This window comes from Lissotriton helveticus, chromosome 4_1 (assembly GCF_964261635.1).
Source record: "Lissotriton helveticus chromosome 4_1, aLisHel1.1, whole genome shotgun sequence".
In the NCBI taxonomy this organism is placed as follows: domain Eukaryota; kingdom Metazoa; phylum Chordata; class Amphibia; order Caudata; family Salamandridae; genus Lissotriton; species Lissotriton helveticus.
Window position 1 is genome coordinate 1,818,020,212 of NC_136063.1, and position 16,461 is coordinate 1,818,036,672.

At 41.1% G+C, this 16,461-nt stretch overlaps 1 protein-coding gene across 3 annotated transcripts in view; it reads left to right on the forward strand.

The window, feature by feature from the left end:
• The window catches only part of LOC144829368 (xaa-Pro aminopeptidase 2-like), a 449,433-nt gene that overhangs the window by 85,187 nt on the left and 347,785 nt on the right, over positions 1-16,461 (forward strand). For all 3 annotated transcript variants that reach the window (XM_078688440.1, XM_078688439.1, XM_078688441.1), the window contains one exon: positions 8,604-8,677. In XM_078688440.1, the coding sequence (XP_078544566.1) occupies positions 8,604-8,677 (74 nt within the window). The remainder of the gene's footprint in view (positions 1-8,603; positions 8,678-16,461) is intronic.

Here is a 16,461-nt window from a genome sequence, read left to right on the forward strand (position 1 = left end):
CATCTGGGCCTGTTTCGGTACAAAAAACTGAGCTTCGGCATCTCTTCCGCAGCTGAAATATTCCAAGAGGTGATACGCCAAACCATCAGGCAAAACCCGAATTCCCTAAACTACAGCGATGACATATTGGTATATGGATCCGACACCCAAGAACATGACAAAGCCCTGGATCGAGTATGCCATGCTCTCCTGGAAGCGAATTTAACTTTGAACAAGAACAAGTGTGAATTCCATCAGTCCACTCTCAAGTTCTTTGGTCACGTGTTCTCCGGGGCTGGAATGAAGCCTGACCCCGAGAAAGTAACTGCACTCAACACCACCAAGAGCCCTCAAGATGTCAGCGATGTCAGATCATTCCTGGGAATGGCCAGCTATTGCTCTAGATACATCAAAGACTATGCAATAATCAGTCACCCCCTTCGTGCCCTTACGAAGCAAGAACAACCGTTCGTGTGGAGCCCTCAGTGTGAGCGGGCTTTCCAGGAAATCAAGCAAGCAGTGGGATCGGCGAACAATCTGGCCTATTTCAACACCAAAAGGAAGACAGAGATCACGGTGGATGCCAGTCCAGTGGGCTTGGGTGCCATCCTGGCTCAATATGACAGTGACAACGAGCAGCGTCACATTGTGGCATACGCCAGTCGCAGCCTTTCCAACACCGAGAAGGCCTACTCTCAGCCCGAGAAAGAGAGCCTAGCAGTCGTGTGGGTGTGTAAGCATTTCCATGTGTTCATCTTCGGCAAACACTTCACCATGATCACGGATCACCAGGCCCTTGTCACCATTTTCGGTAATCCCAAAGCCAAGATGCCACCCCGCATTGAACGGTGGGGTCTGCGACTGCAGGAATACACGTTCACCATCATTCACAAACCCGGGAAAGGTGAGAATCCGGCGGACTACATGTCCAGGCACCCTCAAGCATCCCATGACTGACCTCCGTCAATTGCTGAGGAATATATCCACTTTGTGGTAGATGTAGCCCGACCACCGGCAGTCCCATTAGAAGCGATCAAGGACGCCACGGTGCAGGACAATATCCTTCAGAAGGTAGTGCGCCGGCTGCGCACACATCGCTGGAGAAATGATAGTGAGGATGAAACAAGTGACCCACAAGTACGTCAGGAAATACAAGCCTTCCGACACGTCAGTGGCGAGTTGTCAGCTACGTCAGAGGGGCTCCTGCTAAGGGACCATCGGATTGTCATCCCGAGGCAACTACGTCAAGGAGTGGTCAACCTCGCACACGAAGGTCACCGGGGAGTTGTTGCCACAAAAAGAGCTTTAAGGTAAAGAGTCTGGTTCCCGCAACTTGATCAAATGGTTGAGCTCACTCTGAAGGATTGTCCCCAATGTCAACTGGTGAAGTCAGGAGTGCCTCCAGCTCCTCTTCAGATGACTCCATTGCCCAAAGGGGTATGGCAGGAACTTGCCATGGACTTCTACGGACCACTCCAGTCAGGTCGTTACGTGTTGGCTATCATGGATGAATACTCGAGATTCCCGATAGCTCAATTCGTGTCTTCAACCAACGCCTCCAGCACGATTGCTGTGCTAGACGAAGTATTTGCCGCATGGGGTGTTCCAAAGGAACTCAAGACAGACAATGGTCCTCCTTTCAATAGTCATGATTTCAGGGAATTGGCAAAGCATTTAAACTTTCGGCATAGGAAGGTTACACCGTTGTGGCCATAAGCGAATGGTACCATTGAGAGGTTCATGGCCAGCCTGAAAAAGACTTTTCAACAGGCCACGTTGGAAAAGAAAGATTTGCAAACAGCTCTGAACGAAGTGCTCAGAGCGTATCGGACTACTCCTCACGCCACCACTGGAAAATGTCCTGCTACCCTCATGCTAGGGCGACCCATCAGGACTAGGATCCCGACGTTGGAAGTAGCTCTAACTCCGGTGCACCCAACACGCACCCATCGAGAGACAGCAGGAGCTGACAGAGCAGTGAAAAGCAGGATGAAAGCATATGCTGACACCAGACGGCGCGCCAAGTCTCCCTCCCTCCAGACAGGAGACTGTGTAGTGGTTAAACAAGAGCAGACCAAGAAGACGGATTGTCGGTTCAAGGAAGAGCCATTGATCATCACTCAACAAAAACGCACCATGATCACTGCTGAGTCGGAGCAAAGAAGAATTACCAGAAACGTGTCTCATTTTTAGAAATGTACCCCGAGCATGAGAGAGACACTTGATGGGACTCCAGCCCAACCAGATGTTGAAGGACTGAGTCACCCGAGTCCAACCCTAAGACTTGACAGGGCACAAGAAGATGTGCCTACAGACATTGGAAGGCGTCTCAGATCATGACGAGACATACTTAAGCCAAAGAGACTAGTTGAAGAGATGGATTGAAAATGTTTAAAGTTCTTTGTTAACAAGGAGGGAGATGTGATGATGTACACGTTCTAGTAGTTGGGATGGGAGGATTCTAGGGGTTGGAGGAAGAGGAGGAGCAGTGGCAGGAAAGGGACAGTTAGAGTAGGGACAGGGAACTGATAGGAAGCTAAGAATAAAGCTCCTTGTGATATACAATAATTGTCTGTCGTTATTGATCACAAGACACGACAGAGTGGGTCCAAAACAATAAGAAGTTACAATGGAATGCATGTTATACTATGTAGGAACCAGGGGTAATGCTGGTATCAGAAAGACAAAGGTTCGCTGCAGACTTATTTCAACACTTATAGTTTTTCAATCACCAGATGCATAATTTATCCACTATAAACTATATCCATAAACACTTGTTCAAAGATATACAAGTGAATGTAGTTGCACAGAAAAACGAAAGAAACAAACACTTACTAAATATTATGTCTCAATAACATGAAATCAAACCAATAAATCAATTGATGTACTCTAATGTTGATCACAATGTACAGAAAGGGTGAACAAGACAAATGAGTCTAGTAGAGTCCAAGAAATATTTATTACGGAGGTGAATAGAGGTTATATCTCGTCTGATTCTAATGGTGTTTCGACGTCAGGGTTACTATGAGATCTTCATCAGGACCAGTGAGTGATAGTTGAGCATGTGGTCTAGAATGAAAGTTAAAAATTTATGGGAACAAATAAAATAGGTTGGAGTGCGACATGGGATCGAATAAATCCAGCAATCCAGCAATTCAGGGCCATGACTTCAGGAGATGGGAGCTAGAGTTCAGTTGGTAACCCACAGAGAAGAAAATCTGGAGAGATAGAGCAATAAGCCTATGAGATGTAGCCGGTCAGGAGCATGTCTGTTCTCTTTATTGCCTTCAGTCCTAGTCTCTTTTCCACCCGCTCTTGTACTCCCTAAGCATATGTACCCTAGAGCAGGTACAAGATGTACCAGCACTACATGTGCGAGTTTCGGGACAAATACTCAACCCGACACATCTCCACCAATGCTTTGTCTTATATAATTTCTTAAAACAAAAAAAACACATCTTTCTCGTAAATGATCTCCCCAACCACAAATCTCTGGCTCACATTGTGCTACCGATTGTGTTTCATTGATATTGTTTATAAGTCTCATCACCGACACTGAAAGCTTTTGGAATGCTTTCTCGAGCTGCACGTGCACGATAGTCCCCATTAAATACACATCCACAACTAACAAGCTCGGGCGTGCGGTCACTCAATGCAAAATTGTCTCAATTAGAACCACATTTCTCAGTTCCACAATGTCATTGCAGCACAGTAAATTGCGCATAAAAGTCAAAATAATACTAGAAACTGTTGAGCATTGTAGGCAAACTGCAATTTAATTTCTATGTACTTTACGTGATTCACAGGCTACTAACCACAACATCAATTTACTTTCTTGTGGTAGAATATCCTAATGTAAAATACTTGCACAATATAATACACAATTAAATAAATCCTTTTATTTCTTGTCCCGGATCAATAGCTGGTTAATAAAAAAAATTAAAGAGCACTTATAATGTATACCTTTGTATTTTAAAAAGGATAGAGCTTAAATAAATCTCTAGAACACTTTATTTACAAACATATATTTAAACCATATGCTGATTTAAGTTGCTGTGATATTTATCCATTATTATATGAATGACTCTTGATTCACCATGTTGGACATTTTTCTATTCGAATTAATTTAATTCAGATGCTTGCTTACAAGCATTGCAGCAAATAAGACAACTTTAAAGGGTCACTCCAGTAACGGGTTTCAAAATTTACAGCAAATAAGTAAATTTTTGGTGATATTTATTAGCATGTTTTGTTTTTTGACTCATTGCTTAGTTTTCCTTATAGACCTAAAAAGTGTGCACAGCAAATTTAGGGGCATATTTACAAGGAAATCTGGGACCGCTGAGCTGCACCAAATTTGGCAGCGTCACATTCCGTCATTTGCAAAATGCAGGGATGCGTAGTATTTACAACATTACGGCACACTCTGTATTCTCCCCAGTGCTGGCACTGCAAATAGCTGTATAGGTACCCTTCCTGCACTTAAACAATCAATAATGGCAATGTATTACTTCTATGTGTGCTGTAGAATGCAGCACAGATAGAAGTATCTAATCTCTTTCAATAAATAGTAACCATGCAGACATACCTTTCTTTAGAAATCTATGGAATATCTTATCCTTGGTGGTTTGAAAGCAACGATAAGACAATGAGATAAGGGCAGTACAATTCACCAAAGGAGGCAGTCTCTCATTGGCAGCAGAGAAGTTTATAATGTATGTCAACACATGATGGGAACTTTGAGAAAGTGCCTCTTTCTGTGTGGTCACCCCCATTTTTGTGGACTGTTGCTGTTAGTTTTTTTTACTCTGTGCTCTGGGACACTACTAACCAGGCCGAAAATGCATGTGACATGACCCCTGAAACATGTCAAATTGGCTAACACCTAATTGGCATTTTTAACTTCCGTATAAGTCCATAGGGTTGTATGACTGAACAACGCAGGGAAGTACTCTACATGCCTTTACCACATATTTTTTACCCCGCTTTTTTTTAGATCACATATGCGTTTACAACACATGCCTTTACCACGCATTGTTTATGTATATATTTATTTATATAACCAAGTATTTGTGGGGGGAGACCCCCACACCTCCGAACTTACCTAAAATGAGTGGTAAAAGCATACGTTGTAAAAACATTTGCGTTTTAAAAGCATATGTGGTAAAAAAAATGAGTACTACAACTTGGTAAAAACCTTGTTGTAAAGACTGTTTCACCTCAATAGTATATTGGCATAAAAAGTTATAAAGGTTCCTATGAATTATAGAGTTACTGTGGCATCCACTAGTGTGACCAGGCAAACATGACTCCATGCCTGCCACTGCAGTATGGCAGGGGCAGCTCAACCCTGCATCTTGGCCTGTCAAAATTAACTCTTTTTAAAGGAAAAAAACTTCCTTTTAACAATTCATACGTCACCCCTATTTAGGCCTTGAGGTTCACGAGGCAGGGTGCATGGTATGTTAAAGTAGGACAAGCATAAATTTAACTTTAACTTGTTCTTACAGTGACTGGCACCCATATGGTATTTTCACTGTTCAAAGACTGGATGGCCCATAGAAATACACTCTGTGGCAATATTACATATTAAATCTGTTTTTTCAGGTTACAAATATAATTCAAGGACTGTCTTAATATTTATTAAAAGCCCAACTGGGGTTATTAACGTAAAGGGATTTGAAATGTAATGTAATGCAGCTGATCTTTAAGATGATCTGGACTTGCAGGGGAAGAACATGTAGATCATTTAGTGCAAGAACGAACCTTGTTGAGCTGCATGGAGGATTCCTTTCAGGGGCACAACTGTGGTCTCTGGGATGCGGATTTTCATGGTGCTGCCTACATTTTCATGGGAGAGGACAAGGCTGGAATTGTCGTTCTGACACCTTTTGAAAATTCACTTTTTTTTCAGAAGAGAGAGTTGGAACCACACTGTGTTGGTATTCTTGGCAATGTTTCAGGTGATCCCAATTGAGGGTAGTCTTCGCCTCTTTCAGCTCTTTTGGAACATATGGAATGACAACTGAGTGACAGTATTCCTGATCCACAAATGTTATTGGGTGGGTTTATCTTCACCCCCATTGGTTTCAGTTGGCATTTTAACACTTTGGTGCCTGATTTGAAAACAAGAGCATTGCTTTAGAGGTGGTACAGTGAACTACTTCCTGGAAAAAAAAAACATTTTCATACTACTCATTCAGATCACATTCTAATCCATAAGAAATGGTGAGCATGCAAAGGATGTCTATTTTTCTGGGTCTTTATTGTGCACAAAAAAAGGATTGTGACACCCCTGTACTTTGACTTTTGGATGACAAATGCTGCTAATTGGAGACAAAAACCTGACAAATAGAAGATCTGCAGAGCACTGACATCCCAAGATGTCTCCAACTTGTAAAACATTCAGCAGGTGAGTGCCTGACATGGTCTCTGGCATTGGTGTGAAAGTCCTGATCATCTTCACTATAGATGTTCTTAAGTGGACAGCTCTGCAGTAGCAATCCAGGCCTCAACAGGTGCTTCAAGAAAATTGTCTCCTACTTGAGCACTGCATAGAGTGTAGCATGCAAAAATGGCATCAATGTTTGTGAGGCCATGAAGAGGCTTCTCCTGGGTCCATTTTGTATACTAAACCTTTGGGAATCTGTCTCCACATTTATCAACTCCACAGACTAGTGTCCTTCCTCTAAGAAGAAAGCTACAGTGGTTTACTTCAGTACTAGTTCAAGAGTGTCCCTATGCCTTCTTTCTCCTGTGATCTGGTCAAGCTAGGCCCCACGGTGTGTCAAATCTTCCCTGGAGTAAACCCTCATGCATTTACACTGAAGTGATTTACCAACAATCCACCATGACCGGTAAAGGTGGTGTGAAGGGTGAGGGGCCAAGCAGTGGTAATGCAAACGACAATGGGGCCACCAGGATATGTTTCCAAACCATTCTGTAAGTGGTGGCTCAAGACAGCTCTGTAGACGGGATGGAATATCTTTTTTGTAAGCAGGACTTGGTAGGTAAATGAACAAAGAACTGGTTGCTAATTCTAACAGAGTTTGCATTTTCCCAAGAATGTTCATTCTTGCAAAAGAATTCTGGCATTTTTTAGGACTTTCAGGAATTAAAGACTTAGGACTCTTTGCATGGATGGAGAATGGCTTGCTTTCTCTCTTCTATTGCTGGCTTCATATGGTGTACACTTCTCTTGTGTGCTTCCAGTTTTCTCTGGCCTCTTGGACCTTGTCCAGAATCGAGTATGAGAAAGTCTCTGTTATCATTTTCAGCTTGATACATTGTTTTTTTACTATTAAGTCAGATAGAGTGGCAAGTGAATGGGTAGCTTTTTCAGCATTCTGTCAGTGACTTGTTTTTTTAATATATTGTCAGAAATGCCTCCTTTCAACATATTGGCAGGGGTTCCAGCATCATGGATGACTCGAGATTCAGATGTTTATTTTATGTATGTAGCATAAAATACACAGCGGTCCTCTTTTTTGGCCTACTACAAGGGGACTACTTTTTTGTTGCAAGACTGTGACTTCTCACAGAGCATTATTTCCATCTAAGTAGGTTTTGGAGGAGGGCTGTCCTAATTTACCCAAGGAGTCTGATGTCCAAGCGGAAGACTAGTTAGAAAACAGACAGAAGGCTTTGCCTTTCAACTCCAAAAGCCTTTCTTGGTTCTTCGCAATTATTTTGCCAGTTATCATGTATCAGCCCCTTCACCTATTTCTGGATCTTCTCAGACATGACCGAGGTCTCATCCTTAAAATAGTTCTTCATTTCACAGGAATTAAGTGAGAACTCATCCAAACATCTGTCTAGGTCTGTCCTCCTCAGTGGAGTAACAGTTTCTTAAACTTGATTTCCATCCTTGGCAAATCCTATCTTGACTTATGCTTGCTTCATTTAACAGAGATAGAAATTTGCTTTCCTATACATAGAAAGGCTTAAAAACGAAAGCATTGTCTGTAGGGTGCGTGTTGTATGATCACTTATTGGACATCCACATTGCTGCATGGTGATTCCTATCAAAGGGAGGAGGACCTCTTGGAAACCTGCAAACATTTCTTGCTTGAATCATGCATTCTGGCTTATTTTGTCGGATGAGCGCACATAGCACCAAGATGACTCTTGTATAGGATTGGACGAGGAAGATGTTGAGGAGGAACTATTAAGATTTCTTATAAAAAGTTTCATTTTTCTGTTTCATTCTTCCTTATTCTAGCACTTCCAAAGTAAGGTCTTATTAGTTATTACTCGTATCATGGAGATTGCATAACATAATGGTGAGGACTATGGATGAGGGATCCTTCTTACCGATACAGTTGCAACGTGAGGACAGGAACAGACCTAACTTAGAATTTTATATATTAGTGTTTGCAGCATCCTTCTTGCTTCTGAAGAGAAGACAGCCTCGATTCTGTAATAACTTTTAACCACATTTAGCAGTCTGTGATATAATAACATGCTGAAAATAGCCCCAGTTCAGTTGAAACAAATGTTTTCTCAGGATATGCCTGCAAAAAGTAATACAATGCAAAATAAATATTTTGAAAACGTTTATAAAGGTTTCAAGATTCAATTTCTATTTGGTTTTAGTTTTACTTTGTATCTTTTTTTGTTTCTAGAATGTGCCATGGGAATTCCAAATAAACATCGTTCTGAAGAAGGGATGATAAGGAATTGTACCTCATTGCCCCCGGTAAGAAATTCTGTATTGAGATCATTACAAACTACAAATAAATAACGTTTCTAGATTACAGTATAGATACGTGCTGTATAGTTTACATCTTCCTGAAATTACTGGTTTGTGTAAAATGTACATTTATGTGTTTGCTATAATTTTGGGAGAGGCTAGACATATGGTAACCAACTAGATAGATTGCATCTTCTTTTCTGGCACCACTTCCCTATTAGCATCAGTTAATAAACAAAAGGAATAGGTAAACATTGCGCCAAATTCGAACCACCAGCCAATGCATCTGGGACCTTCTGGTTTCTTTGTGTATATCCCTACTCTTGCTGTCCGGGTTGCCTGCTTGTAAATAAACATATATTTCCTTCCCAAGTAATAGACTTGACCAGAAATACGTTAATGTGCTTTATCTATAGGATTGTGATGTATCTGGGTTTATGTCCTTCTCCCATTTCCTAGTGTAAGCCTTGTCTGTTTTCCTTTGCTCCCCCTTACACTCTATGTCCAATGAAGTTCAATTGTACCTGTGAAAAAAATGCATAAGTGAATGAGTAACATACCATTTGAACTCATGTACTGGTACATGTAAGATTGACATTTTTCCATGATCTAAACGTCAAACGCAATGAAAGCATAGCAATTAAGAGCTAGCACAGTTGAGGCAAAGTGGCCTTACTCTCTCATTATCACCACACCAGCCAACTAGAGCACAGAGAAATGTAATTAGTCATCATCATTACCTCTGACACATCCTTTATTCTGCCTTATCCTATGATCTTCTTTGCAGACTGTCTGAAGTAAGGAGAACACAAAGAATATGGTAACATCTGCTTAATCTGGTTAGAAAAGGCTATAGGCCAAAACCCCTGATAAGAATGTGCCGGTTAAGTCCCTATGTTCTCAAGTCCAGGGGGTACCGAACCCAAGCCCTAGAATTGTTCCGCAAGCACATCAAGCATCTCAGTTATGCATGCCATCCTAACCACACCAACCTCTTCAACCTGCCCCTCGTTACCACACATAAGCCACCAGAAGAATTATTACACTGTTACACATTATGCTCATTAGTGCTAAACCAAACCGCACAATTGCTGCCCATCTTACAAGAAGCAAACCGTTGCTATTCACAGCTTTGATGTGCTCTTTATCATGGAAACAGGGCTAACACCTCCTCAGTGTCCTTGTCCCCAAAGTATCCTTCATTTACCATCTTCATTAAAACACAAACATGGAGTAGGACTTACAGTTATCCACAGAACACTTTGGCTGAGAACGTTCCATATCATCTACTTTCCTCTCCAAGGATCCCCTTCCCTGCCCCATTTCCAGATCACCTTCCAAGCGATCATCTCGAACATGACCTATATTTCTTCAGAACACAGCAACACCTTCACCTATAAAATCACTAGCCTCATCACGAATACATTCGTCATTCAAACTAACATCTACCTCAGGGACAGTCACCTCAAAGGCAACCTGGCCAAGAAAACATTGTATCTGCACTCACTAATCTAGTAAAAAATTTTAACATAAAATACGTCAGCAAACACAATTACTGCACAAATGTCAATTGCCTCATCCCACTAATACTGGTGTGAAGAGCCATTGCACTATCCTTTTCACGCTTCACCACATACTGACTATCCATAAGAGCTAGGTAAACAACAGATTCAGCCCTTAAAAGACTTGTTCTCTGACTAACTCATGAAAGAATTAGTCACCTGTTCACCACCATTCACATTTTCAAAACCAGTGTCGACAAACTAAACAATATATACCCTCGGACTATCTGACAGCAAACCCCTGAGCAGTAAACAAGAGAGACATGTTGCAAAAGTTAACCTTAGGATAATCCAATACATCTTTAAATCTTCCAATTATCCTTCTAGCACTTCATATCATCAGTCAAACCTACTTACTACTCTTCAAAAAGACACAAGCAATGGGAGCAAAAACATATCCACATTTTTTAAACATCATCTCTCAGTCCCACTTACTGGTACAACACCCCACAAATGCATCTCTATGAAATCATTCTATCATAAAAGTAAGGTTATGCTTAAACTGGAGGGTAAAATGTAGAGACAAAGAGCCTGATTAACAAATGCTTTGCTATGAGTAGGTGTGAATTACTCTTGAAGTACCCCTGACGTACTCGTGGACTTGATAAGTAAGCCAAGTCCAGTCTTGAAAACATTAATCAAAGTTTTTGAGTTGTACTATCTGAAAATAAATTACTAACTCAGACAAATATTGGGTTAAATGAATCCACTTTAGGTCATGCACGTGCATAAAAGAGACTCTCAGCTGGGTGCTACGCTGCACCATTAACGCCCTTCTTGATATGGCCCAAAATCAGTTTACAGTCCAAAATACCGGTTGAAATCAACAAAGCACTGCTGTGCCTATTTAATATATTTGTGTATGCACAGTAAATCCTGTTATGTGTGTAACTTAATGTATCAGTTTGTAGGCATATTTATTGGTTTGCCCTCAAAATGAATGGGTTCATATGCATAAAATTGTGGTTCACACCCTAACCCTGTGCATGAACATTGGTCCAGATGTGTAACATATTAGTTGAGATGCAACTATGTCAGTGGCGGCTCGTCCATTATGGCAGAGGAGTGTTGCCCCCCCCCTCTGCTGAAAGCTAGCAGAGGCAAACGGAAAAATTAAAACGGTACTAAAACATTTTTATTATCTTGTTATTTTTAGCCCTACAGGCTGCAAGGGAGGGCGTGGCCTCCCAGTCTTATGCTGCAGCTGCAGCACCAGGGTGGATGGGGCAGTGATGGGCACTGCCAAGTGTTCATGACGGTTTGGCTGGCCATCTGGGGCTGGCCAAACCGTAATGTGCACTTAGCCTTTCGCCACCCAGCTGAATTTTACAGCTGGATGGAGAAACCAACCAGGCCCGGACTGGCCGTTGCAGGCACCGGGCAATCCTCCGGTCGGCCGCATGGGTGGGGGCCGGTTTTGGGCCCCAGGGGGCCGTTTTTGTTACAGGGCCGTTTTTGCAGCATAGCTGCAAAAACGGCCCTGTAACAAAATCGGCCGAAAACCGGCCCTGGCAAAGAGTGCGGTCGCACCCCCAGGGTAGTAGGGGGGCCGGCTGAGCACTTTGCCAGGGCCGATTTCGGGTCCCAGTCCGGCCCTGAAACCAACACAGGCTCCCACTCCATGTCTGAGCAACGAATCGAGGCGCTCAGACCAATCCCGGCGCACCTCACATGCTGGGAATAAGTATTGGGAGCTGGGAGTCTGCGCAGTGTGCAGCAGCCTCCTGCCAAGGACGCAAGGATCGGGAGCGAGGCGGCGTCCGTTAGAGCAGCTAAGTTTTCTTTTTCTTCTTTATTCTTGTTTATTTTACCTCCCCTCACCACTTCGTACTACGAGTGGCCGATACTGAAATATGTATTATTGATATACTGGTGATTTGTAAGAGTAACATGAGGTTAGGAATGTGAACCAGTACACCATCATGTACATGTTTCAAACCAACGGATTGTGTATTACAACCAAATATTACAAGTACAAACCTGCACAAAAGAAGAGTAAACCAATATAGTATATATTGAAAGCAAGCAATTATGCATGTCTGCCAGTACGTTATGAATGAAAACCAACATATAATGCTTTGAAATCAACAGGTTACAGATATCAACCAATAAATGATGTGCTCAAACCAGTACATTACAAGAGAGAGTCAATTTAGCTGGTATGCTAACAGGTACATTCAACAGCTACACCTACCTGTTACTCTTGCAAAGCAGTATGATATGAATCAGTAACTTTTGCATACAACTAGTACATGAGGGAACCCCAATCTATTATGCTTTTAAATAAAATGTCACATGTCCGGACTAATGTGTTATGAATAAACAGCAGTGGGGTATGCATACAAACAATATTATTATGACTAAGACTTGACTCATTTGAGGGCAAACTAGCAAAGCACGTCTACAAATTAATGCATTGTGCAAGCACATCATTGTGGCATACACATGCACACACAGGTAATTTACTGTGCATGCACCAATGCACTAAACAGACACAGCCATGTTCTGTTGATATACAGCAGTATTTTGACAACAGAAACCAATATGTTCTGTTTAGAAAACCACACCTTAAACCACGTGCTTTCTCACGAAAACAAATCTTCTTCATTGGTGTTCAAAACATTTACATCTCCATTAAATAACATATTGATTCCTAAAGCCAATGTTAATGAATTCCAGCCAACACAATGAATGCAGGTAAATAAAATGTATGAATCGGAGTAGTATGCAGAGAGACATATCCAGTATGATTCATATTTAAACGAATGTAATTGCTAATTTAACAACTACGATTGATATAAAGAGTCTCTATGCACCCATTGCAGTGACGTCCATGGCTTTATCCGTCACTAAATTATGCTTCTTATTTTAATACACTACATACTTCCAGTACTGGGACTCGAGAAGCTGCTATGCAGTACAGAAGCAGTGAACAATCTCCCAGCTGAGAGAAAACGAATTCTACTCATGCAGGATAAACTGCATGTTTTTTCATTTACTGTTTAAAAAAAGAGGCCACACAAGCAGGATAGTGCCAATAAAAGTACAGCCTGTGGCCCAGTTTCTTTATTAGTTGCCCCAAGAAATCAATGCTGCACCTACCAAGGGACTAATGTGTTTCTCAATTTAAAAGTCAATGGCACCATAACACAGTTACTCTCTTGCAACCTCCTGCCCTTTAAAAAGTACTTTTGTTCTTTTCAAATCCACAATATATTGTTAGAAATGGGTGTCTCTGGTTGGCAACGGTTTGCACCTTTGTCCAGGAAGGGACACTTCTTCCTAGTCAGGGTAAGGAGGATACACCTAAAATAACCCCTGCTCACCCCCTTGGTAACTTGGCACGAGCAGGCAGGCGTATCTAAGAGGCAGTGTGTAAAGCATTTGTGCAAACATACAGTAACACTTTGAAAACAGTACATATGGACACCACACCAGTTTAGAAAAATAAGTAATCTTTATCTAAACCAAAGAAGACCAAAACGACAAAAATCCTCAATACAGTACTCAAAAATAAATATACTTCGTAGAAGGTAAAAACAGTTCTGTCCATAACAAACTAAAGATGCGACACTTTCAACACAAAGTAACTTGGATGCGTCACAATCATAAACAAAAACAGCTGCAGGGAAAGTGATGCGTCGGCTCCTTAAGCGCAGGGAAGGTGATGAGCTGAATCCTTACTGCCTCGGAGGGGATGTGATGCATCTGCTCCTTATAGAAGGGGAGGTGATGTGTTGGTTTCCTAATGTGCAGGAAGGTGATGCGTCAGTTTCTTACTGTGGCCCTGGATCCTTGTAGAAGTGTCCGCCCCGGTGCGATGCGCGAGGATCGGGGATGCGTCGGTTCTTGAAATAGTGGTGGCGGCAATGGCGCTGCGTTGGTTTCTTTTTTTTTTTTTTTTTTTTTTTTAATCCTCATATTGCGAAAATTTTATGTATATGGAAAATTTGGTTTCTACCTCTGAAGCTTTTGTGTACCGTCACTGCCCAATGGTCTCTCTTGTCATGGGAGTTTTCCCTTTTCTTGTTTGTTCAGAGGAGATCCCTTACCATTTACATATAAACATATCTGTAGTCGAGAGGAGGGGAGCTAGCCACCTTGGCTACTCTATGAGTATCATACTCATATTCCAGATTGTACTTTCGCTTTAATCATGGGACAGTGTGTTCTACCCTTTCCTCAGAGGTTAGATGTTTTTCCATAATTTCCCAATAATTAAGCCTCTTACTAAATTTACCCCTTCTGTCTAGTTTATTTATCTTTATAGCTGAGTTCATCCACTCTCCATGTGTTGGGGGTGATGGCCCAATCCACTTAATGCATATCTCCCTTCTAGCTATCACCATTAGCACAAAAAGTAGCTTTGCTTCCATTACTGTTAATTTTACTTGCTCTGTTGAGTTACCAATCCCAAAAAGAATAAGGGTTGTACTTACTTTTAGGTGTTTTCGAAATATCAAACTTAACGTCTTACCAACTTCTTCCCAAAATATTCTCAGAGATGGGCAGCTCCAGAACATATGGACATCATCTGCCCTTTCTTCCCCACACTTAGGGCATTTTTTAATTCCTGCATTTTTAAATTTTGAGAGTTTTTTCGGTGTCCAGTAGGCTCTATGCAGGGTGTACAGATGTTTTTTTTTCAATGCCGCTGATTTTAATGTTGTCCAACATTTCTCTATTGAGTCTTCCCATAGATTTACTAGGTCTTCTATATCCAGATCTTTCCCCCAGATTTTCTCTGCTATCTGGGAGCTTTCATCTTCTTCCATTAATAAAGTCCAATACCATTTTGCTACCTCCTTGTTTATGGGTAAAATTTTTGTCATTTCTTTTTCCAAGGTTTTACTATCTTTATCATGTGTTGATATTGTCTTTGCCCAGCTGTTTAGTTGATAAAACTTAAATTTTGATATTGTTCCATTGGTGATTTTGTGCATTTCTTCCCATGAGATCAATGTTGACCCATTTAGGAGTTGACCCCAATAGTTGATGTTGTTTTGTTTTAAGGGGGTGGCCATGACATCTTTCAGGCAGTCCGGAGTTCCGGGAGAGTTCCATATCGGTGCCATTGCACTATAGTAAGGTATTTTTAAAATCGTTCTAATTTGTATCCAAAGTTTTACTGCTTCCTTTAGAACCTTTAGCTTGATTTTTTTAAAGTATTTTTGGTGGCCAAATTTGAAGAGAAAATGGTCCTCAGCTTCTGTCGTCACTTGCAAATATTCAGGGTAATATTGGTGTATTCCTAAGAGAGCCCGTATATTTTAAATTGAAAAGCCCTGTAATATTCTGTCAAATCCGGACTTGCAATCCCTCCTTTCTCTTTTTTCCTCCTGAGCTTTCTCCACGATATTCTGGTTCCCTTGGAGGCCCATATAAAGCTTGCAAGCTCTCCCTGTAACTTTTTCAATTCGGCTTTTTTAAATTCCAGTGGAATATTGTTGAACAGAAAGGTATATTTTAGGAGTATAGTCATTTTTATAATGTTGGACCTCCCTATAAAGCTTAAAGGTAGACTAGACCACACTTTAAGTAATTTTCTTACCTCTCTGGCTACTCTTTTTAGATTGTTTTGCGATATTTTATCCAAGTCTTGGTTTACCAAGATGCCCAAGTATCTTATCTCTTTTTTTATATTGGAACTATTAAAATGAGTATTCCATGTCATTATTTCTGTTTTTGTGTGGTTTACTGAATATCCTGAAACTTGTCCAAATTTACTAATGATTTTTTCTATAGCTGGTTTAGATTTTACATATTTATCCGTAAATAACATCAGATCATCTGCGTAGAGTGCTAGCTTTTTCTCCCATCCCTGATATTTAAAGGGAGTTATTTCCTTACAGCTTCTGAGTTTGTTTGCTAGGGGTTCTATGTATAAGTTAAAAAGTAAGGGAGAGAGAGGACATCCTTGTCTCGTGCCTCTGCCAATTTTGATATTACTCGTAAGATTGCCATTAACCTGAATTCTTGATCTAGGATTTTTGTAAATTTCTCCTACTGCATGTAGGAAGGAATCCCCTAGATTATTTTTGATCATTATACTATTTAAGAAAGCCCAGTTTACTCTATCGAATGCTTTAGCAGCATCGACAGTTAGTATTGTAAGAGGAATATTTTTTGACGTGGCTATGTCTATGGTGCTTATGAGTTCATGTGTCAGTTCATATAATTGCCTTCCTTTTGTGAAGCCCTTTTGATCTGAATGTATGAGTTGGGGTG